This window comes from Gopherus flavomarginatus, chromosome 7, assembly GCF_025201925.1.
Source record: "Gopherus flavomarginatus isolate rGopFla2 chromosome 7, rGopFla2.mat.asm, whole genome shotgun sequence".
Lineage (NCBI taxonomy): Eukaryota > Metazoa > Chordata > Testudines > Testudinidae > Gopherus > Gopherus flavomarginatus.
In genome coordinates, this window is record NC_066623.1 from 31,938,474 (window position 1) to 31,962,918 (window position 24,445).

General features: G+C 41.7%; 1 protein-coding gene across 3 annotated transcripts in view; it reads left to right on the forward strand.

Moving 5' to 3' along the window:
- Positions 1 to 2,223: 2,223 nt before the first annotated feature.
- Positions 2,224 to 24,445, forward strand: part of KCNIP1 (potassium voltage-gated channel interacting protein 1) — a 561,481-nt gene continuing 539,259 nt past the window's right edge. For all 3 annotated transcript variants that reach the window (XM_050962844.1, XM_050962840.1, XM_050962841.1), the window contains exon 1: positions 2,224 to 2,643. Coding sequence is in view for 2 of the 3 variants with exons in the window: in XM_050962840.1 (XP_050818797.1) it covers positions 2,583 to 2,643 (61 nt within the window). In the remaining variant the exon portion in view is untranslated. The remainder of the gene's footprint in view (positions 2,644 to 24,445) is intronic.

A 24,445-nucleotide genomic window follows, 5' to 3' on the forward strand; every position in this document is an offset into this window, starting at 1 on the left:
TACAAACTCTGTGTACCTTAAGGAGAACTGTACAGTTCCCATGTTCTCTCTGGCCCTCTGAGACAGGTACGGTCCTCCAGGACAATGCAGCTTGGAGAAATCCAGAGTTAGACTATCAGATGGCAGGATCTATCAGTACCAGGATCTCAGCTATGAGACAATGTGCCAGAAGAGCCCAAATGTGAATTATAATAGATGCAAATAAAAAACACCTTTGTGAACTCACAAACATACTACTACACATCCCAGCCACTTGACACACCCTTATGGAAGGGGAAACAGTGCAGTAACCCGATTTCTGTTGTCAGTTCGGATGTGCCTTCAGTTAGGGTTGTGCTTAGATATCAAGGTCCTATTTCTGAAAAAGATGCTTCACTAAAAAGCAAGCACAAGTGCTCCTATTTTAAGGGTTTGGCTGCACTTGCAGCTGTACAGCACTGGGAGTTAAAACTATTTTCGTACAGCTGTGTAGGGAAAGCGCTGCAGTGTGACCACACTGACAGCTACCAGCGCTGCAGTGTGGCCACATTTGCAGCATTTGCAGTGGTGTTGGGAGTGGTGCATTATGGGCAGCTATCCCAGCGTTCAAGTGGCTGCAATGTGCTTTTCAGAAGAGGGGAGTGGGGTGGGGTGGAGTGTGACAGGGAGCGTGGGGGAGAGAGAGAGAGTGGATTTTTGGAGCCATACACTGTGTCAGCTCCCTGCCTTGCAAATTCCGACCACTTCCTCCACCCCTCTCTCATTCACTCTTAAATGCAAATAGCCTTCAGACCAAATAAGCAGCTGCTCCGAGGGACTCCCTCCCCCCCCCCTTGTGCTGTTTCTCTCCTCAAGCAAATACTAGCTGTGGACATTCCCTGCCTGCCTCTGCTCCAGGAAACAATTGCTGTGTTTGTTTTTTAGATAAGCAGCTCTGGGAGCCCAGAGATCACAACAAAACAAAGAGAGTTCTTTAGTTAAAAGCATTATGGGAAAATTCCAGAGGTCAGTTACAGCGTGGTAAGATTAATCACTGTTTACACTGGCACCCCAGCACTGCAGCACCAGCGCTGTTCTCTTTATTCCTCTCGTCCATGTGGAGTACAACCAGCGCTGTAGCCGGGGAGATACAGCGCTGTATGTGTGCCTTGCCAGTGTGGACGGGGAGTAAGTTACAGCACTGTAAAGCCACCACCAGCACTGTAACTCTCAAGTGTAGCCAAGCCCTTAGCTGTAAAACAAACAAACAAAATTCTCTATTGTCCATGAATGTTTTGTGATCAAGCACTAAAATGAGAGCTGTTTACCGATGCACACAAGGAATGTACATATATATGTGCATGCAAGAAATGCAGGGTAGGAAGTATTTTAATATTAACTCTCCAAAAGCTTTATCCCCGGTAAAAATGGCTTTTTAGTACTTCTAATTTTCAGATCCACTAAGATTTGAATTTAATGAAATCTTCATTCAGAAGTTACAGGAAAGCAAAGGAAACCTCTTGGGACAATATTCTTTAGTCTGTAATGTAAGAATGAATATCTTCAAACAAATGCAATATTTGCACAGATGCTGCCTTACTCTAAGACACCATCTGTGAATACCAAATAAATTCTTCTTCTGACAGGTACCTGATGAGGCATTAACTCTTTCTCTACCTCCCTTTCCCCATGTTCAATGCAAACCTAGCAATATATAGCAAATCTTATGTCCTGGATCAAATTTTTGAAAAAAAAAGAAATCCCACCAAGAAAAATCTGACACTCACAGGCGTTTGCTTCAATAATATGCTGTTTTTAATATCTGAAGAGTATGTGTGTCTCTCTCACACATATGCACACTTTGAGTTGCACAGAATTAGGTTATCAGCAACTGCATTTCCCACGCATCTGACATGTCAGAAAGTGTACAGAGAGTGGCCGTGTTGAAATTTACTCTCTGCTCCCCCCCCCACCATTCTACACTTGTTTCCTTTCCCTGGATCCTGTGCTTCAGAAGAGTTTAGGAGAATGTTATTTTCTACCTTTGTCTATGACAATATTAATCAGCAGGAGTGTGCATTCCACACAGCTGCGACTTTGACAGCTAGTTCACGATCATTTTCCACTGAGTAGATTTTCATTCATTCATGATTGGTACAGAACCCAGGTCCGTAGCATCCTCCCGAGACCCTTACTATGCCTACAGAACTGTAGTTTAGTATGCACTGGAAGAGATGCATTGATGCTTTCTCTGTAGACCTACAGGCTGCTGGTTGGAGCCATAAGGGAGAGAGAGGAAGAATTAGCCTGTGTGTTTATGTGGCTGTGCTCCAGTAAATATTTTGATGCATCTGCTGTCAGCTCTGGTCTGAGGGAATCTATCTAGCATTTAAATTTTGATGGGGAGCTGTTTTGAATAATAACAGTGCAGCTGGCTGTGAGTCAGTGCATGTGTGTTGACTGGAAAAAAAAAATCTCAAATCTTAACGCTTGCTGAACGCTGAGCTGCAGTGCTTTGTTTTTACTCTCCTCCTTTCTTTTTTCCTTTTCCCCCCAATAGATTGTGGTTCATTGGGGGTGGGGGAAGGAACAAAAAAAACAACCCCTCACAAGTAGCTGTTGCAATGGGTGCAGTAATGGGTACATTCTCTTCGCTACAAACCAGACAAAGAAGACCCTCAAAAGGTAAGAATTTCCTTTCTGCTTTTTCTGCCTCTTTTGTGTATTTGTTAACATCGGGTTTGACAGCGGAGGGGGGAAAACACGAACATGTGCCACTTGAAACTAGCCCATCACTATTTATGTGAGGTGTAATTTACAGAGGAGGAGGGGAGTGGGCTGTTAAGGGGCTTGCAGGGGGTTACATGGGAAGATAGTATTTGCTCTAGGTATTTTTTGGGGGAAAGGGGGTGCCTGATACACCTTCTGAAATGTTGTAATCCTTCACACAGATGTGTGTAAGGAGGAGAAGTCAGTGGTTTCACATGCTGAGCGCTTGCAGAAGAGACCTGTTTACTCCCAAATTCCATGCTTTGTAAATCCATTAGGCAGGGAATCAGTTATATACATATGGCAAATTCTTCTAGCTTCCTGGTACTTTCTAAAAAAGTATCATCAGAAGGGCTGTTGTATTTTTAATAATCCGACTATGAAACATTGCCACAGCATGTTTTATGTTAACTATCTTGAGAAAAATATACAGAATTTCTTCACAAGAAGGGGAAGGAGAAGAGGCTCGGAGCAGAGAAGAAAGCAAGCAGTAATCCAGGGATTATTAATCCTTAAATCCACATGTCCGAAATCTAACGTGCTGATTTTTCAGGAAATCAGTAATGTTGAAAGGATTCTCGTTTGCTCAGTGTGTGCTCCATTCTCTTCATGGGGTTATTTCAAAAATCCCAGGGTTCTGCTAAACAGAAAGTTGAAAGCACTGTATGGGGCGGGACTGAAAAATATACAATGTGTATTGTAAAAAGCCCCAAACTTTAGGGAGTCTTTTTGCCATTGGAAAATAGTTCAGAGCAGAAGCACTGCAATTAACAGTCCATCAGCATTTCTAGGATAAACCTTTACTTCCACTGGATTTGTAGCTCAGCCCTGATGTATGCTTGGAGTGGAAGTTGGCATAGAATTTCCTAGCTTTGATCATGAGGCAAAATAAAAAATACTTACATCAGAACAAATCAAATGGGTTTTCTCAAGCTATTACTGTAAAGAGGAGAGGTGGGGTGTGGGAGTGGATTGGAGTTAGAGGTGATCATTTTAAAATTTCAAACAAATGTAAAATTGTCGAACCGTTTCTTATAGAAGACAGCCAAATGGACTTTGGCGCTATTGACTAGACAGGGCCAATCATCACTTTTACAAAGCACCTAGGGATGCATTGCATCTCCTTTGTCTTTGCTATTTGTAATGAGGCCATAATTGCATAGCATCTAGGTGTTGAGTCACACACCTAAACCTTCAGAGTCAATATATGTTTAAGTGCAGCAAGATACAGATGTACTAAATGTGCTGTGTTGAGTATACCAACATCTATGACAACATGGCCTTCTTAGCCATTTTCCAGGTATCTGAAAGCTGCACCTAGTTTGCGTCTGAATCTTTTCTGCAGTGTCCAATAGCGCTTAGGGCACGAACAAGGCTCCGCCACCCCTGTATCAGGCTGTTTACCAGAATGGTTACCTTGCTGCGGTTCTATAACTTAAATATATCCCAAGGAAAGGTGCTTGGTGTATTGCTCAACCCCTAACCAGTGTGCTGCTTTTCATCTGGTCCATGCCTTTTGACCTGTCCAGCTTGGGTAGCCCTACCAGGAGTTAAAATTCCTGCTTGCATAGCTCTCTGGTCACTAGGACACAAAAGCCTTCCCACCACATCAAGGTGCAGTCTCCAGGGAAGGAATTTTCATCTAAACATAGGTAATTTGTTGCTGAATCTATATGTTCCTTATGACAGCTTGTGGTTGGCTTTTCTCTAGTGGGTGGCTAGAAATTGCTTGTTGTTTGAGTTCATCAGCAATAAAAATCCAGCATCTCATCACATACAGTAACATTTACAGTGGAACTCAGTCTTACTGATATCTGCCGGAAGTGATCTTTCAGTGATATGTACCAAAACCTGTTTTCATAGAGCCATTTCTGATTGGTGCCAATGTTTTCTCCTCTTGCTTTCACTGGTTAGCATGGCACCCAGTTGTAAGGATCAGCTCAGAAGTAATTCCTTATAATTTCCTTCTCTATTTTCAAAGCCAGCGTAGAATTTCACACCTGTAAGTTTCTGGGTACCACTCAGCTGCAGGTAGAGAATATTGCAACTGTGGGAATGCTAACTGCAGCTGATTATAATAACCTGATGGACAGAGCCCATTTAGACAGTCCTGCCAAACCTGCAGCTGCAGGATGCCCCAGCTCATTGAGGAGTATGTTAGGGACAAGTAGAACTGGTAGTGCGATGTTTACAACTCCCACATCTGTTCTAGCTGGTGGTGTAGGCTGACTGAGAACTCTGCTGAACACTTTGAGCTCCTCCTGGTGAAAAGATACATATGCCAGATTTGGATATGTTTCCTACTCACTCCCTGTCTGCCAGATTCTTAGCTGGTGTCAATCCCCATGGCTCTATTAGCATCCATGAAGCTATACTGATCTAGAGGACCTGACCCAGTGAATGTAACATCTTCCCTAATCTGGAATGGAAGAACTTTTTCAAACATTGATCAGGGAGAAGGTCATACACTGAATCTTGGGCTTTACTGAAAATAGCCCAATTTTATAGGTTTTCGGGGAACCACAGATTTATTAGAACCATCCACAATGATGGACCAGCCTTGGCATTAAAAGGCATGGGAGAATTCTCTTTGCCATCACTTTTGTGCATAAGTCTGGTCAGGAATGCTCTTTAAAAAAGAAAAGAAAAGAAAGATCTGGAAGCAGGGAGAAGTCATATATATCAAAAACGAGGGGCTGTCCAAATAGATCAGTGTAGCAGGATGGCCTTGCTCCTACTGATTGGTATGTATTGATACTGGTACACGTGTGTGTTTCAAAATGAAGAGTCTGACGACCAATTCAATTATCTTTCTGTCTAAAACTAGCTCATGTGTTTTAGCTAAATGAATCCTGTGTTGTTATAATCTGCAGGAATTTTATTTTTTAAATCCCTGGCAAAATAAACAAAACTACACTTAATGTTAAACATCTTACTTAAAATTATCAAGATCAGAAAATGTGTAGATAATGCTGGTACCCTGGGCTAAACTGATCGTTCATGTAACTGCACTGGCTGCACAGCAGGGATGAATTTTCACCATGTGTTCCTTACCTCCCATGGTGATTCGTCTGCCACACATACATTGGCATATTTGACAGAGTACAGAGCCCATGTGATCTGTGAATTAACTGGGGTTTTCCTGTAAGTGTTCACAATAGTGTTTACAAATAGCAGATTTAATTCCTTTCTTTAATGAAAATGTAGAGCCTGAATTTATTTAAAAATATGTAGTGGCATAAGAATTGAATTAAAGAAAATATAAGTGGCAAATTGTGTGTGTTACCTAGCCTCTGGGAGTGGCCAGTATTGCTTTTCTTTAAGAGGAAGGCATAATTCTTGTTACTTTTGTTCCCCTATCTCAAACACACACACCCTTAATGCACCATCCTCAGACATTTCTTCCTGACCCCAACAGGTGATCAACTATTGCCACGAAGCATAAAGATTAGTAATTCTTAGGCATGGTCTACACTTAGAAGTTAAATCAACATAGCTATGTTGGTCAGGGGAAGGAGGGTGGTGAAAAAACCACACCCCTGAGCACCTAGCTGTGTTGACCTAATACCCAATGTACACACAGCTATGTCAATGGAAGAATGCTTTGGTCAGCATAGATACTGCTCCTTGGGGAGGTGGTGTTTCAACAGAACCCTCCCACACACACTTCTATCGGTGTAGGTTGTGTTTACACTATCTGGTTATGCTACAGAGAGATAGCTGTAATAGTAGAGTCTCCATGGACATACCCTTAGATTTCTGTCCATATTAGTATAGCAGCAGAAGTTTTTTTCTGTTCACATAAGCAGAGAAACTTATGGCTATTGCCTCAATAACATCGTGTGGTAGTGTGTTTGTACATTTCATTAGACATTGTTTCCTTGGATCACCACAATTTCCTGCCTTTTAATTTACTGGCCTGTCAGGATTCTGCATCATGAATGTATGCATGAAGCTTTGGAAACTGAAGTGATTTTTATGGGCCTTCCCATCACATTGCACAGGTTCTGTTGCATAGAAGCAAGCAGAAAATAATAGAGGGACAGTTGCAGATTGATTTTTGGTTATGTGATTTTTGTTGTATTTTTTTAAAAATAATTGACTGATTTAAAAAATTGAGCAATTGACAATGTAATTAAAAAATCTTTAAAAACCCTATAGATGTAAGAGTTTTTCTGCTGTGTGATACTTAGGATCTTTTGGGTGGGTCTGCAAACAGTATTACACTTCTTTCTCCCCCATTCCTCACTTCTGTGCATATCCCTGCCTGGCTGCCTGCTGCCTCTTCAGTTTCAGTTGAGATGCTGCTGCCATTGCTGGTAAAATCTCTTGCAAAGCCCAAGGAAGTGTACAGGTGAGCTGCCCCCAAATTAGCGAGAGGATTTGGTAGTATGCTAGTGAATGAGACAGGAAGTGCAACTGTTGACCAACTCATTATACACAAAGTGGCTGAGTTTGTTGAGAGCTAGACATGTTGCATGCGGCGCTCTTTTGAAATTCTTGCTTCAAGTGACACAGTGGGAGCTAGCGTGGGAATGCTGAACTCTTCTGACACTAGAATGCCAGGAGTAAAGAGTCTAAAAGAAGAGGGGAATAGTGTAATCTTCCAGTTAATTACCTGAAGTGTTACTTGAAACAATAGTATGTACGTTATGAGATGTACATATGACTGTCAAATTGATGGTATGCCTTTATATCAATTTCGGATGGTTGTATTTCTTGGTATGTCTACATTGCAATCAAATCATGTGCTAAACAAGCAGTCAGGTTTTTTCCCCACTATAAGTAGGGCTAGTAGAAATATCCCTCTGCTCAAAAAATAAATACATACTTGATTTAGCTATGCCACCATGGTGCTATTTGGGAGCTGTAATTCAAGTGCCTTATGAACCCATTTTCCTCTGTGAGCAGGGTTTCTCAACCAGACTACATGTTCCCATAGGCAGTGAGGCCATGGGATCCCTCTGATGCACTGCCTCCCTATCCCAAGAGACAAGACCAGGGTCTCTGTAGGAGACGCAATCCAACCAGAGAGGCCAACCAACAGAAGAGAATGGAAACATGAGGCTGTTGAACTACAACTCTCTTAAAGCACTCCAGTGGCATTTCTGAATTGAAATCTTGTGCATGTTTTACCAAATTATTTCAATTCTTGATTTTTTTGGCTAAGGAGTCAAACATTTTCCTGGAGGTGGGGTGGGTGGAACATTTTCCAACTCTAGTTATAAGCCTGATTTTAAAATAACTGCCCACCTGCTCCAACACCTAAACTATGCCAAGTTTTCAGAATAGAGAGATGAGCCAAAAATCTAGGTAGATTGATCCAGGAATTCTAAATTTGTGGTATTCTGTTGGCACTGATCAGGAGTTGTGTATTTTGAGTTGTGCTAGCTGGTGTATTGAAAATCTCACCATGTATTTTATATCAATAAAACAATCAAACTGTTACATAAGATGTGGCGGCATGATCATTCATAATATAAATGATCAGATTATGAGTGTCTGTCAGAGCTGCTGTGAAAATTTAAATGAAAACAAAATTGACAACAGTGAAATATTTCAAAAAATGTCACTTTTGTTCCTGCAATTTTCTCAGCAACTTGGGGCAGATAAAAAAACGGTAGCAAAGGGGGAAAGGAAAATGAAGGCATGAAGGTTGGTGCAAGGATCTGAGGGAGAAATGTGGGTTTTTTTGTGCAGATTAAATTGAGAGCTTCAGTTTGTTGGGTTGGCAGTGAGTGAAGAAAGCTTATGTGAGAGGGGGTAAGTATGCTACTGTGTTAGTATTACAGGCCAGCGGTGTTCTTCTGTGAACCAACCTGTGTAAGCAGTTGTTGATCCTGCTGGAAAACCTTAACTGTGTTCTCAGAGACAGGTAGCTCGTTACAGATGTAAGTTAGGTGGGAGTGACTCTAAACAATGAGTAGATGGGGGGTGGGGCTGAGCAGTCCTAAAGGAAGAACCCTAGGAGCAGTCAGGCCTAGGTAGTAGGTTTGAACTGAACGTTGTTAACAAAGATATTAACAAGATAATGAGGCCAAACCCCAGACAGTGGAGTGGACCTCTGTTCCATCTACCAGGACTAGATATCTACTAAATTTAGCTCTTTAGGGCTATATGTAACCTGTTTGGTGTAATTCTGCTAGTTTTCATACACTCACTTTCACCAGTACTTGTTTTTATTCATTTTGTTGTTTTCAGATATGACTTGCTAAAGCTTCATATCCCAGTAACTAATTCGAAATTGCACAGAGTTTCTATAGATCAGGGGTGGGCAAACTTTTTAGCCCGAGGGCCACATCTGGATATGGAAATTATGTGGCGGGCCATGAATGCTTACAAAATTGGAAGTTGGAGTTTGGGAGGTGTGGTGAGGTCTCCAGCTGGGGCTGTGGGCCCTGGGGTGGGGCTGGGGATGAGAGGTGGAGGGTACAGGGGGTTGGGGCACGGGAGGGAGTCGGGAGTGCAGGCTCTGGGGAGCGCTTACCTCAAGCAACTCCCAGAAGCAGCGACATGTCCCATCTCCAGCTCCTACACAGAGACGCAGCCAGGCAGTTCTGCGAGCTGCCCTGTCTGCAAGAGCCCCCCCTGCAGTTTTCATTGACTGTGGTTCCTGGAAATGGGAGCTGTGGGGGCGGCACATGGGGCAGGAGCAGGAGGCGGAGTCCCCTGGCTGCCCCATGCGTAGGAGCCGGACGGGGGACACGCTCTTTCTTCTAGGAGCTGTGTGGACCGGGGCAAACCCCTGATCCCGCTCGCCGGCGGGAGCTCGAGGGCCAGATTAAAATTTCTGGAGAGCCGGATGCGGCCCTTTGGCCGTAGTTTGCCCACACCTGCTATAGATGGACACATGAACAGACTGTGCTCCATAAAGGTCAAAATATAGCCACAGGGCATTTTATTTTATGGTTGAAACCAGCTAATGGAGGAGATGATTATAATGATACACTTGGTACTATTAAAGGTAGGTTTCCAGGAAACCTGAAAGATGTCTGCATAACGCTAATGAAAGGTACTTAGTGGAAATAAAAGATTAGGTCACCTTTCGTAAGAGTAGAAAAAAACAGGGGGGAAAAAGATTGGAAGTGACTGTCAGTTGCTTTTAGTGCTCTGATAGAATACATTTCCAGCCTATCAACTTTACATGCACAAAAATATGGATGTAATAAACAGCATGCACAAAATTTGGGCATTTAGGTTTTGCTACAAGAGTTTGAGAAGTCCTACGCACTGTGGGCCACATTTTGCCTTCAGTCCTGCGCAACTGCAGAGTCTATATATCAGTTGGAATAGCATATAACCTACAACTCAGCACCAAATTTGGACCTGTATGTTCAAAAGCAGTTTTTTCTCTCATTCTAATGAGATATACAGTGTATATCACTAAACCCAGTGCCCTGAGATTTTGATCACCCAGAAATCAAGATAAAACTCCTGACTTACATTATTCAGCCTGATATGCTGTAGTTAGTCCTCTTTATGATCTGTACAAAGTGCTTCTAGGGATGACAGCTGTTAACTGACTGAAAAATGTAGTGAACCACTGTGGGAGCGGAAGAGGATGGCAATTTTCCCACAGAGAATGTGACAGCCTCTTTCTTGCTGTGCAGGTGAGGGTCCTGGAGCAGTAGAGAGCACTGGCCTTTGTATGCATTCTTGATCTGTTCAGTTAAAAGGTGTCATAAACAGATAAGAAAAGTTAATAGCACTAAGTACTTTATATCTCTTTGACTGTAAAGGGTTAACAAGTTCAGTGAGCCTGGCTGTCACCTGACCAGAGGACCAATCAGAGGACAGGATACTTTCAAATCTTGAGGGAGGGAAGTTTTGTGTTGTGCTGTTAGTGTTTGGTTGTTGTTCACTCTGGGGGCTCAGAGGGAGCAGATGTGCAACCAGGTTTCTCTCCAATCTCTCCAATACAGGCTCTTATAAGTTCAGACTAGTGAGTACTAGGTAGATAAAGCGAGTTAGGCTTATGGTTGTTTTCTTTATTTGCAAATGTGTATTTGGTTGGAAGGAGTTCAAATGTGCATTTGGCTGAAAGGAGTTCAAATTGGTGTTTTGCTGAAAAGATTCTAATTTGTACTTGTATACTTAGACTGGGAGGGTGTTCCCAGTGTCTATAGCTGAAAGACCCTGTACCTATTCCATTTTAAATTTGCAAAGATAATTTTTACTGTTTTTTCTTTCTTTAATTACAAGTTTTTCTTGTTTAAGAACCTGATTTTTTTTTTTTATTCTGGTGAGACCCCAGGGGACTGGGTCTGGATCCACCAGGGAATTGGTGGGGAGAAAGGAGTGAAGGGGGAGAGAGAGGCTAAATTCTCTCTGTGTTAGGATTACTGTCTCTCTCAGGGAGAATCTGGGAAGGGAAGATAGAAGGAGGGGGGAAGGTGCATTTTCCTCTCTGTTTCAGCATTCAAGGAGTTTGAATCACAGTGAACTTCCAGGGTAACCCAGGGAGGGGAAGGCTGGGAGAGGCAACGGTGAGGGAAAGGGTTTACTTTCCTTGTGTTGAGATCCAGAGGGTCTGGGTCTTGGGGGTCCCTGGGCAAGGTTTTGGGGGGAACCAGAGTGTACCAGGCACTGGAATTCCTGGTTGGTGGCAGCGCTACAGGTTCTAAGCTGGGATTGAGCTTAGAGGAATTCATGCTGGTACCCCATCTTTTGGACGCTAAGGTTCAGAGTGGGGAATTATACCATGACAAAAGGACTTGTATATTATCATGTGACTTAGAAGCAGCACACGAAACAGAAAAATTAAGCAAGAACCTTCAGTGTTAAGACAGAAAAAGTTGATGTCTGCTAATATTAAAGAATGGCTGGAATTGAATCTACACCTAATTTACATACTTTCACCGTTAGCCTTGACTAACTTGTGCGTACCAGAGCCCCTAGGATTTAGGGCTGTACACGTAGAGCTTAATTTTTTTTAACACTGGGTCCTTCTCTATATAGTATTTTCACTATTTTATTGACTTTATTTCCAGCGTTGTGCATGTGGAATTACTGTGACTGCTTGATGGTGAACTGGCCATTTGTGAGTGGGAATAAACAGTTTGCATACATAACTGCAAAAAATTGTACACATGCATTTTTGTAAAAGAAAATCAGCCATCAAATGTTCAATTACTGTTTGCACTGCAAGCAATCTAACCTGTGCACGCAGCAATTCCATTGTCTGGATGAGAAGCTAAGCAGAAACCAACCTTAGAGGGAAGTGCTTTTCATTTCCATAGCTTTCGGGCATGGAAGGGGCCATTTTCAGTAAGCGGTTAACCAGTTTGGAATGACTGAAGAAATTATAACTGAACTGCTGCACTATCATTTCTAATCATTTCTACCAGGGATCAGTGCACTGCACATGGCTCACCAAGAAAGGAAGTTGGCAAACAAAGGGATTTTTTCTGATCAGGACATCACATCTGGGAGATGCCTTCAGCTATAATACTTAACAGTACTTCATTTGGATCTTTTTTAAACTGTGGCTGTCTCTCCACTCTCTCTGTCCTGACTATAGATGTATTTAATAAATCTGCAGTTCAAAAGTTCATACCCTGTAGGAAATCCTCTAGGCATAGAGTCACTTTCCTTCCTAGACTGTTTTGTTTTGTTTTGTTTTATTTTATTTTATTTTATTTTATTTTATTTTATTTTATTTTATTCTGAGATGGGCAAAGGAAAAACCCTACGGTGGTTTTAGATGTCATGCATGCCTTAGTTCACATCTAGACTTTAAGTCAGCACTGCTGTAGTATCTCTTGGTCTGCCTGAGTTCTAATGCTAACGTATTAGACTTTCAGTAAACCTAAAACCCACACACAATTTGCCTGTTTTTAGTTTACTGCAAACTTGAAACTGCCCCTCAACTTCAAAGTTCATTTCAGTCTAGTACATTTGTGAATAAAGAAGGTGCCAGACTGACATGATGCCTCTGGATTCTTCAGAAACTATAGGGAAGCACTGAACTTTATGATTTGATCCATGACTGGCTACATTTAGAATTTTTTCATGTACACTAGCAGTGTTGAGGATTTTAATGTAAATCAAGGTCTCTCACATAACTCCATGTTGATTAAAACTAAAGAAAAGGTTCCCAAAGCCATTGTGATTTAAAACTGCAAATTTAACATGGCTGTGGACACCAGACCCAATGCTTGTATCTAGTGGCCCTGATCCCTTGAAATACCCACCACAGCATATGATCAGCCCCCTGTGTTCAGTTTATAAGCCTGAATTATATGTAAAAACAGCCAAGCATGCATGCAAACGGGAGTGCAGGTACCTTTGCATATCTGGTAATATGTCCTATAGGAGAACTGTACATTTCAAATCATATTTAATTCCTATAGGAAAGAAGAAAATAAACCAAGAGCAGGCCTTTGATCATGTTCCTACATTTAAGTGCATCTGTGCAAAAAATGCAAAAATTGAGCTCATTTATTTAATGGCTGCAGTTCTACAGTATGATGTGTGAATGCAAAGCAATCTGTTTTGAAATCCTCAATTTTCCTATAAATCAAACGAGAAGAAGGATGAGTTTACAGTTAAGGCACTGAATGGGACTGAAGAGAACTGGATTCATTTTGTGGCTCTGCCAAAGACTTCCTGTGAGACTATGGGCAAGTCCCTAAATCTTTCTGTATCTTAGTTCCGTCCTGAAAAATAATATTAACGTTCTTACAGTCTTTGTCTTTTCCATTCAGCTTGTAAGCGTTTCAGGACACAGTAGTCTTGCTGTTGGTTTGTACAGCACCCAGCACAAAGTGTCTCTGATATTAACTAGGGCTTGCAGGCCCTACTTGATGCCGAGCATCATGTATGTGAACTTTTGTTTGGGAAATGCCAATATTTTCTAAATGACCTTTTGGCCTAAAGTTTAACATGCTTCAAAGTCAAAAGCCTATCACTAGCTGTGATGTAAAGTGAGAAGCAACTAACCACTGAGAAAACATAAGAATGATTATACCGGGTCAGACCACAGGTCCATCTAGCCCAGTATCCTGTCTTCCGACAGTGGTCAATGCCAGGTGCCCCAGAGGGAATGAACAGAACAAGTAATCATCAAGCGATCCATTCATAAAACAATTTAGTGTAGTGTAAATCGCATCTAAACCCAAAGTTAATATAAAAATCTCTTTCCAGGTCTGATTCTCTGCGAATAACACATTTGTTAACTGAATATATATGTGTCGGTGAGAGTGCCTCACATTTGATTTGTATTTCACGGTCCACGTAAATCTGGAAAGGCTGCCAAATATGCCTCTCTCAGTCCCATGATGCATGCTTTCATCCTAGCCATTCTGGAAAATTGAGCAAAATGTTTTTACCCTGTGTTTTTATTTTCATGTAAATACATTTGTGTGGCACATACAGAGGGTGCCAGCATAGAGCTAGTGTTTGGATGCTTTGGCAGGATCAGGTAATTTAAAAGGATGGGTCCTAAAAACTAATTAGAATCTATGAGGAATTAAAGGGAATTTAGAAGAACAATTACTCAGATTTTAAGTTGCTGTAAGTAAGTATGGTCTCAGCATCATTAAAAGATAAGCTTTCACCTGCTTCTCAATTACAAAGATGTTTGTTGGACTGAAAGAGAAAATGGAGCTGTTTACAGAATGCAAATACAACTGGGGGGGTTCCACGTATTTCCACAGAGAATAAGGCCAACAGGGAAGATTAGATCATCTAGTCTCCCCTCTTGTACTGCACAGACCCTTAAATTTCACCCAGTTGCCCCTATGTTGAGGCCAGTAATGTGTGTTTAACTGAAGCATAATGTCCAGGAAGACACCCAGTCTTAATCTAAAGGCATGAATACATGGAGAATCCATGACTTCCCTTAGTAGTTTGTTCAAATGGTTAATTACCTTAACTGTTAAAAACGTGTGCCTTATTTCCAGTTTGAATTTCTGTATGTTAAAAAGTCTTAGCTATTATTATCTATCAGCTCTGTGTTCTTGAGGAACCAGGATGCAGTATCCAGCCTGTCTGACTCTTGAAAGACCTTCCCTGACCCATCCCCAGCCTCTTTGAACCAAAGCCGATCAGAAGAAAGACTTAGGCCTTGGCTACACTCACACTTTACAGTGCAGCAACTGGGGTGTGAAAAAACACCCCCCTGAGCGCTGCAAGATACAGCGCTGTAAAGCGTCAGTGTAATCAGGGCAGCAGCACTGGGAGCGCGGCTCCCAGTGCTGCACGCTACACCTGTAAGGGATGTGGTTTACATGCAGCGCTGAGAGAGCTCTCTCCCAGCGCTGCCACTCTGACTACACTCACACTTCAAAGCGCTGCCGTGGCAGCGCTCCCGCAGCGCTGCCGGGGCAGCGCTTTGAAATTCCAAATGTAGCCATACCCTTACAAAAATCAATCAAAAGGCAGTGGGAGACACACCTAAACCGCTCCAGAAAATGATGATAGGATTAAGGACACTCCCTTAGCCTCATCTGCATCAAAGACGAGACAGGAAAGCATCTCCATTAGCATACAGAATGGAGAACAGAGATTCCAAGGCAAGAACCGCTCTGAACTCTGAAAGCAGGAAAGCACTGCATGATGGGGGATCTCTGCTCCAGATGTTAATGAACCCACACCTGCACACACCGAGCTTAGGGTAGTTATCAGACCAATTCTAGTAATAAACACTTTATTGGTATCCAAAATACTGAAGCTGCCTAATTTCATTGTGAGCTCTTTTGAAGGAACACCACCCATAGCCAGGAATTATCAGTTTTTATTGTCTAGCCTGAACAAAACAACATTGGAATACTCCTGTGAGCCATCAGTTTACCCATAAACAAATCTAGTGTTCTGCCTTGAACCATTGCTTTTTCCCTACAAACCCCCCCTACTCATATTCAAGTAAGTGCTCTGATACTTGGATCCAAAATCTGCATCAGTTCCATTGGGACTTCATCTTCTCCTGACTGATTGTGCTGGGGCCTCTGCCTGTCTCCAGCACTCTGGACCCTCAGCTACCACCACCACCTGGGACCTCTGATCGATTCAAACTTCACAGAGTGGTGAGACTCTAACTGTCTCTCTCTCTCTCTCTCTCTCTCTCTCTGTCTAGGTATAGGCTTATGATCTTGACTTGTGTGATCAGTTATAATTTTCTAAACCTGACTTTTGTAATCAAATTCAAATTAGATTAAATATTATAACTGTTTTGTTTGTTTGGCTCCCCTTGTATGGTTATTACCTGGCAATAAATAACTTTCATGGTTAAGCTGGTTGCTTCTCTCTCTCTCTCTCTCTCTCTCTCTGTCCAGCACACTCCTTGTACCTAAGCTAAAGATCCCTGCAGCACCCAAAAATCCTGTGGGGTTTGCTTATCAAGTGGGATACTACCAGAGCAATTGTAACGTGAAAGTGGGGATAGGGACGTGCTAAACCTGGGGCATATGAGGGTGGCAGCTTGGAGGGTCATATGACGGTCAGCTTGGGAGTACTGATTAACTCTCAGACGCGTCCTGTTAACGTGTGCATGTGTTTGTCTGATTCTGGGGCTGGAAGAACCCAGCCCTGGGGAACCTAGGTCCTGCAGGATAGCTCCATTGCGAGGGAACTTGCAGAACGAAGAAGTAGCTTTCCATATGAGAACACAAATGACACAAGTAGTACACTGATAGGCTTACAGACCCCACCCCCCAAGAAGAGTAACCCTAATATATGAGCCTACCCCAAAGTAACAGGCAAATCTGGTAACACTATGAACCATATAATGGTGTGTAGATTACTGTGGGGATTGTCACATCAGAAGTGGAGAGGTATCTGTACACAATTTTGACTGCACTACCGGCCAAAGCACTGCAGTGAGGAGACCTGTATAAATAAGCACTTAGATTGGTTGCACATGGATATTGAAGACACAAGTATTTATGAACAAACATGCGCATAAGGAAATTGAACTGCAGTATTTTCAGGGGTACTGGGTGCTTAGGCTGAATGTCAACATGAATTGGTTCCTTTGCTTTTGCAATGCTCTAGTTCAGGGGTCGGCAACTTTTCAGAAGTGGTGTGCTGAGTCTTCATTTATTCACTCCAATTTAAGGTTTCGTGTGCTAGTAATATATGTTAATGTTTTTAGAAGGTCTCTTTCTATAAGTCTATAATATATAACTAAACTATTGTTGTATGTAAAGTAAATAAGGCTTTTAAAATGTTTAAGAAGCTTCATTTAAAATTAAATTAAAATGCAGAACCCCCCGGACCGGTGGCCAGGACCCAGGCAGTGTGAATGCCACTGAAAATCAGCTCACATGCCACCTTCGGCGTGCGTGCCATAGGTTGCTTACCCCTGCTCTAGTTCATTGTCCCTCCCTCAACATGGACAAAAATGCAACATTTGACAATCCAACCCAGAAAATCTCCTTGCTTTGTAACTGAAGCACATGCAGTTTTGCCAACTCGAGGTTGTCTCTCAAGTCTCACAAGATTTTATTTTTTTCTTTAAGCCCCAGCTCTGGAGTCATGCAAATACAGGAAAATCTCAGCTTTCATTTACATAATAATTAATTATCTAGCCCTTGTGTTTGTGGAGAACATTTTCAAAACATGAACCCTAAAGATTCAAAACCTAGTAGGAATAATAACAGAAATAATTACAGGAATCCACATTTGGTACAGTTTAAAGATCTCAGATTTCAGGAAGGCCTGACTCTCAATCTTTGAATGCTAGAGGACAGCAGCACTGCTTATGCCGCTCTCTGCCATGATTTTCTTTCTGACGGTTCTATTTATTCTAATAATCTTACACTGCTATGTCCCAGCGAGAGCGAAGACAGGTTAATTTACTAATTTAAGGTATTTTGCTCCCCTAGGTGGCAATAACCTACTTAGTTTCAACTCATCTAAGCGGGTTTGCGCTCCTGCAGCTTTCCCCTCATCTTTCTGTTGGGGTGTGGAGAAGGTGTCATCTCCTCTATGTGACAGAATATTTATCCTCAATGTCCTGCATATCCACCAGAAGTCAAGTGCTTCCACTTAGCAGTTACTTGCTTGTTCATTCACCTCCCTGAAGCTTTTATCAGCGTATATCTGGGTAGAGCTGCTCCACCAGACACTTTGTCCTAGAACTCCCCCCAAAGTGGACCCGCTCTGTAACACAGAATGGGAAAGCCACATAAGTAGTAACCGTGGGCACAGGGGCTTTTCTGGAGCAAAGTAGACTTGTCCTTGAGCAGTTCTGCATCACTTCCGTGGCTATGAAAGAGGATATGCATTTTAGAACAGGTCTCAGAACTGTTTTAGCCTGCACTGGGGATCACACCAGCCCCATGAGCCCCTGAAATGGGGAGCCAGAGACTCCTTGCCTTGTAATTTGAAAAACAACTGTTTCTTTATTTAGTTAGAGAAGCCACTGTAGCATGGTCAGCTGCTTCCCCCACAGACCTCCTCCCTTTACCCACCCTGGGTTTTGGAAGTTTGCAGAGCCCCAAAGAAGGGGACTTAGGGGAAAACTGTAAGGAACCAATAGAACCTGCAATGGTGGAAAAATGACAATCACTGGGACACAGTAATACCAGGATACAAAATATACAGGAATGACAGAGTGGGCTGTGCAGGTGGTGGAGCGTCACTATATGTGAAAGGAAGCATAGAGTCCAGTATAGTACAAATCTTAAATGAATCAAACTGTACCATAGAATCTCTATGGATAGAAATTCCATTCTTAAATAATAAGAGTGTAGCAGTAGAAATATACTATCAACCCCCCTGATCTGGATGGTGGTGATGATGATGATGAAATGCCCAGGGAGATTAGAGAGGGTATCAAAATAGAAAGCTCAGTAATAATGGGGGATTTCAGCTTATTCTCATATTGACTGGGTATATGTCAGCTCAGGATGGGATGCAGGGAGAACATTTCTAGACACCGTCAATGTTTCGTGGAGCAGCTAGTCTTGGAATCCACCACAGGAGAGGAATTTCTTGAGTTAGTCCTAAGTGGTGCACAGGATTTGGTTCAAGAGATGAATATAACTGAACTGCTTGGTAATAGTGACCATAATGTAATTAGATTGAATATCCTTGGAGTGGAAGAAGGGGATACCAAAGAAGACTAGTAGAATATCATTTAAATTCAAAATGGGGAATTACACAAAAATGAGGAAGCTAATTAAATAGAAATTAAAAGGAACAATCACAAGAGTGAAATGCCTGCAATTTGCATGGAAACTTTAAAAAAAAACACCATAAGAGATGCTCAAATTAAATATATATCCCAAATACAAACAATATTAAGAGGACCAAAAACATGCCACCATGACTAAACAACAGACCTAAAAGAGTCAGTCAGAGGCAAAAAGGCATCCTTTAAAAATTGGATATCAAATCCTACTGAGAAAAATAGAAAGGTGCATAAACTCTGGCAAGTCAGGTGTAAAAGTATAAGTAGACAGGCCAAAAAAAGAATTTGAAGAGCAAGTAGCAAAAGACACAAAAACTAATAGAAGAAAAAAAAAGTACATCAGAAGTAGAAAGCCTGCCAAATAATCAGTTGGGCCACTGAATGATTGAGGTGCTAAAGGAGCACTCAAGGAAGACAAGGCTGTTGTGGAGAAGGTAAATGAATTCCTTGTGTCTGTCTTCACTGCAGAGGATGTGAAGAGGATCCCCACACCTGAGTCATTCTTTTTAGGTGACAGATCTGAAGAATTGTCCCAGATTGAGGTGTCACTAGAGGAGTTTTTGGAACAAATTGATAAACTAAACAGTAATAAGTCACCAGGACCAGATGGTATTCACCCAACAGTTCTGAAGAAACTCAGCTATGAAATTGCAGAACTACTAACAGTGGTATGTAACCTATCACATAAATCAGCTTCTGTTACAAATGACTGGAGGATAGCTAATGTAACGCCAATTTTTAAAAAATGCTCCAGAAGTGTTCCTGGAAATTACATGTGATATGCCTAACTTTAATACCAAGCAAATTGATTGAAACTATAGTAAATAATAGAATAAGCAGACACATAGAGGAACACAATGTTATGGGGAAGAGTCAACATGGATTTTGTAATGGGAAATCATGCCTCACCAGTCTACTATAATGTTTTGATGGGGTCAACAAGAATGTGGACAAGGGTGATCCAGTGGATATAATGTACTTGGACTTTTAGAAAGTCTTTAACAAGGTCCCTCACCGAAGGCTCTTAAACAAAGTAAGCAGTCATGGGATAAGAGGGAAGGTCCTCCCAGGGATCCATAATTGATTCAGAGAGGAAACAAAAGGTTGGAATAAATGGTCAGTTTTCAGAATGGTGAGAGGTAAATAAGAGGTTTCCCCAAGAATCTGTACTGGGGCCATTATAAACCAATAAATAATCTGGAAAAATGAGAACAGTGAGGTTGCAAAGTTTGCAGATGATACAAAATTACTTAAGATTGTTAAACTGAAGACAGCCTGTGAAGAGTAACAAAGGGATCTCACAAAACTGAGTGACGGGGCAACAAAATGACAGATGAAATTCAGAGCTGATAAATGCAAAGTAATGCACATTGAAAAACATAATCCCAACTATTCATACAAAATGATGGGGTCTAAATTAGCTGTTATCACTCAAAAAAGATCTTGGAGTCATTGTAGATAGTTTTCTGTAAACATCCTCTCAATGTGCAGCGGCAATCAAAAATACTGACAATGTTAGGAACTGTTAGGAAAGGGATAGATACTAAGACAGAAAATATCATAATGCCACTATATAAAGCCATGGTATGCCCACACCTTGAATACTGTGTGCAGTTCTGGTTGACTTGTCTGTCTGTCTGTCTCTCTCTCTCTATATATATATATATAAGAATTGGAAAATGTACAGAGAAGGGCAATAAAAATAATTAGGGGTATGGAACAGCTTCCAAGAAACATTAAAAAGACTGGGACTATTCAGCTTGGAAATGAGACAACAAAGGGGGGATATGATAGAGGTATATACAATCATGACTGGTGTGGAGAAAATGAATAGGTAAATGATATTTACCCTTCACATAACACAAGAACCTGGGGTCAACCAATGAAATTAATAGCAGCAGGTTTAAAACAAACAAAAGGAAGTATTTCACACAATGCACAGTCAACCCATGGAACTCACTGCTGGGCATGTTGTGACAGCCAAAATTATAACTGGGTTCAAAAAGAATTAGATAAGTTCATGGAAGATAGGCCAATCAATAGCTATTAGTCAGGATGGGCAGGGATGCAAAACCATGTTCTGGGTGTCTAAACATCTCAGTGCCTGTAACTGGGACTGGATAACAAGACAGATCACTTACAAATTGTCCTGTTCTGTTCATTCTCTTTGAAACATCTGGCACTGGCCTCTGTAGAGAGACAGGATACTGAACTAGATGGACCATTGCTCTGACCCAGTATTGCCGTTCTTATGTTCTTAACCTTATTTAGCAGAAGATTAGAATTAATATTGCACCTTGCTAGGAATTTTGTCATTGTCTCCTTGAGTCACAGTAAGACTATCCAAGGAATGGTTCTCTGAGTGGATTGGAAGTGGGATATAAAGCAGCTCAGCCTAAGTCATTGTTCCTTCAAGTATGTGGTTGAACCATGGGCTGGACATTGAGGGAGGACCTTGTACAGCCAGCTGCTGAGAGTGCTGTCCTAGTTCTGTGGCTGGAACTGTAGATGTCTGGTGCCTGAGCTGCCCATCTAACAGCCTTCACAAGCATTATTGTGCAAGAATAGCAGTCCCAATCCGACTCACAGGTTTAGTATTTTTAACTATTAGGGCTGGTCAAAGAGTAAGAATTTTCTGGAAAAAATCAACACACATGGGAAATTCTGAAAGTAAAAAAATCATGAAATTTGATTTTTCATTAAAAATGCATTTTGTGTAAAATCAGAAAATAGAGATTTGGTTTCTTTCCTCCATTCCTTTCCCATTTTTCTTACTCTTGTGTTTTCCTTGGAAAAAAGAGAGATGAAAGATAAGGAAAGACCCACCAAAATGTCTCATTTCAAATAGAATCCAAATATGGTGATGAAAAAATGCAAACTTTTCCGTAAAAGTTCCTATGTTATTCAAAAAGACATTCTTCATCCATAAAGACTGACACAGAACTTTGACCAGCCCTGTTGAACATACTGATATGGTAAATAACATTGTGTTCTGTAGGATTATCAGCAAGTCTATTCGGTGATCCAAAATCCCATGAGACCTAAACACAGCTGGCTGGGAGATTAATATAGTTTCATCTTTAAATATAATTTTTCTGCAGCTGCAGGCATAAATCAGATCCCCGGTTGTTTTAACAGAGTTTCTGCGTCTGCAATGTACATATGCTGTACAGAGTCATTTCAATGACTGTAGGGACCAGCTCTCAACAGAGTTCCATATCTGCTGTGACTCTCATTTTCTATAGGAGGTTTATGGGTAATAGTGTCTTCTCTTCTGGAAAACAACCACAAAACATAGTATTTTAAATTAATTACTGAAAATATTGTAGCAGTTCTATTGTCAGATGCAGTGTTTTGGATCTTTGCTGCAGAGTACTGGGAGGGAGCCAACCTGGCAAGTAATTAATATATAATTGAAAGCCAAGCACAGAATCAAAGCCATCAAATCCAATCAGAGTAAATATTTAGGACCAGGTTACCTGTTGAGGGATTAATGGGTAAAAATTCTACCTTGCCTGTGATGAGTGGCTTATACTGCAGTCTGCCCCAGGGAGCGGGGGTGAGTTGGTGACTGGCAGTAGCCTATGACTGAGGTGAGGTGGGGCTACGGGGTTGGGTTCCCTGGGGAGGGGAGACCCTGAGACTGAGGGGTGTACTGCCAGGGTGCTGCATCCCAGATAACGGGGCACTGGAGTCCTGGGAGGGATGTGGGGGCTGAGTGGCAGAGGGACACCAGCCTGCAGAGGGTGCTCCAGAGGTCGGAAATGCTAATTCCTGGAAGAGACCAGCAGGAGGCGCAGTAGGGGAAAGTCTACACCCTTACAGTGTGTCTAGCTTATGCAGTGTCTAACCATCCATTTAGTACATAGGGACCCTGGTAGCACATCAGAACCTTCCTGTGCCTCTTGGAGTTTGTCCACAGGCCATTTTTTTTTATCATCCCTTTCCCAGAAGTCAGTCACTTTTTAACTCTAACTCTTTGATCTGGTAACTCTCAGCTTAGGCAGCATGAAACTTGCAACTTGTTGGAGACAGGAAGTAGGATCCTCAAAGCAAATAGTTTTACCCCCATTGTCTTTCAAACATGCAGCATGATGTCCTTATCAGTAACCATTGTGTTGCTTTCCTGATCATTCCACTAACCTCAGCATACACTATATCATCTATCTCAATAACTAGCTTACAGTACTGCATATCAGCAATCACAGATTGTTTCATAGCTCCTGTATGACCATCACAATATAGAAAAAGATTTAATACTGCCCAGGATGTATGGACACAAGTTCCCCCATATCCTTTGTCCAGCTACAGTGTATTACCATAGTTGAGTTCTCACCAGTAAAAATGGGCCACCTGTGCTTTAGGCTGTAACATTCCTGTACTTACTATGGGGTATACACAGAATACTGTGGTGAGATTAGTTATCAAAAGCAATTGGCAAGGATTTTTTTTGGCAAGACTATGTATGTGCCATACACCTGAGCCATCTAGTTACATACTTAGTACAAGTACGTAAAATGTGCTTAATTCAATTAACTTAAAGTCATAAATTATAGATTATCCTTTATTGAACTAGCTGTGCTAATTGGTCTGTAAATCATCACTGTTTAAGATCTGAGGATCTTAAAGAATTATGGACATTAATTAATTGAATGTCTGCACTGCTGGGTGACCCTGCCAGCAGGTAAGGGATCTTGGGGGACAACTACTGCACTGGTAGGGTGCAAAATAAACTTTATTAAGAAAATGCAAAAACAGGGAAAATTCAGTAGTGAGGGGTATGGGGTTTGTTAAGGTAGACAATTGGGGAGGGGTTTCTTTTAGTAAATAGTATAGGGGGTTTCAATAGTGGGGTACAATACAGTGGGGTACAATACAGTTGGTAACCAATTAACACTGAAGTATAAATGTAACAGGTAGCTAACAATTTCTATGTAAAGGGTGTGTCACAGCAGCATATAACCAACTAACAGTTATGGGTAAAATGTGTTAAATAACCAACAACTTTAGGTAAAAATGTGTCACAGTGGTGTAAATGTAAAATGTGAGGTGTGTCAGAGAGAAAAAGGGTAACCAATGGGGTTTTATGCTAGACTTCAGTAATACAATTGAGGTTTGGCAGCAGTAGGAGCGGGATGAACACGTGGGGGAAGGGATTAAAAGAGAGAAAGAGAGAAAAGCAATGGTAGAGGAATGAGGTTGGGGGATGGGGGAAGAGGAGCACGTGGTGGAGCAGAGACCAAAGGCAGAGGCGCTGCGGAGGGAGATTTAAACTCAGGGAGACACAGAGAGCAGACAGGCTGCAAGTTTAAACAGCAGAGAGACTGCAACGAGTGACTGGGGAGCTCGGGGGGAGACACGGGCAAGCTTGGGGGGGGAGGGTTAGGGCAGCGGGAAGACAGACTTAACCACAATTATACAGAACACAGCAAAATCTTATTTATGATCTAACTTAACCAAGACTACACAAATTAGCAAGTAACAGAACACAATGCAACAATTCTTTTTTAAACCTAACTTACAGAGCACAATACAAACAATTCTTTAAACCTAACTTAACCACAGCTATGCAAAATGAAATTA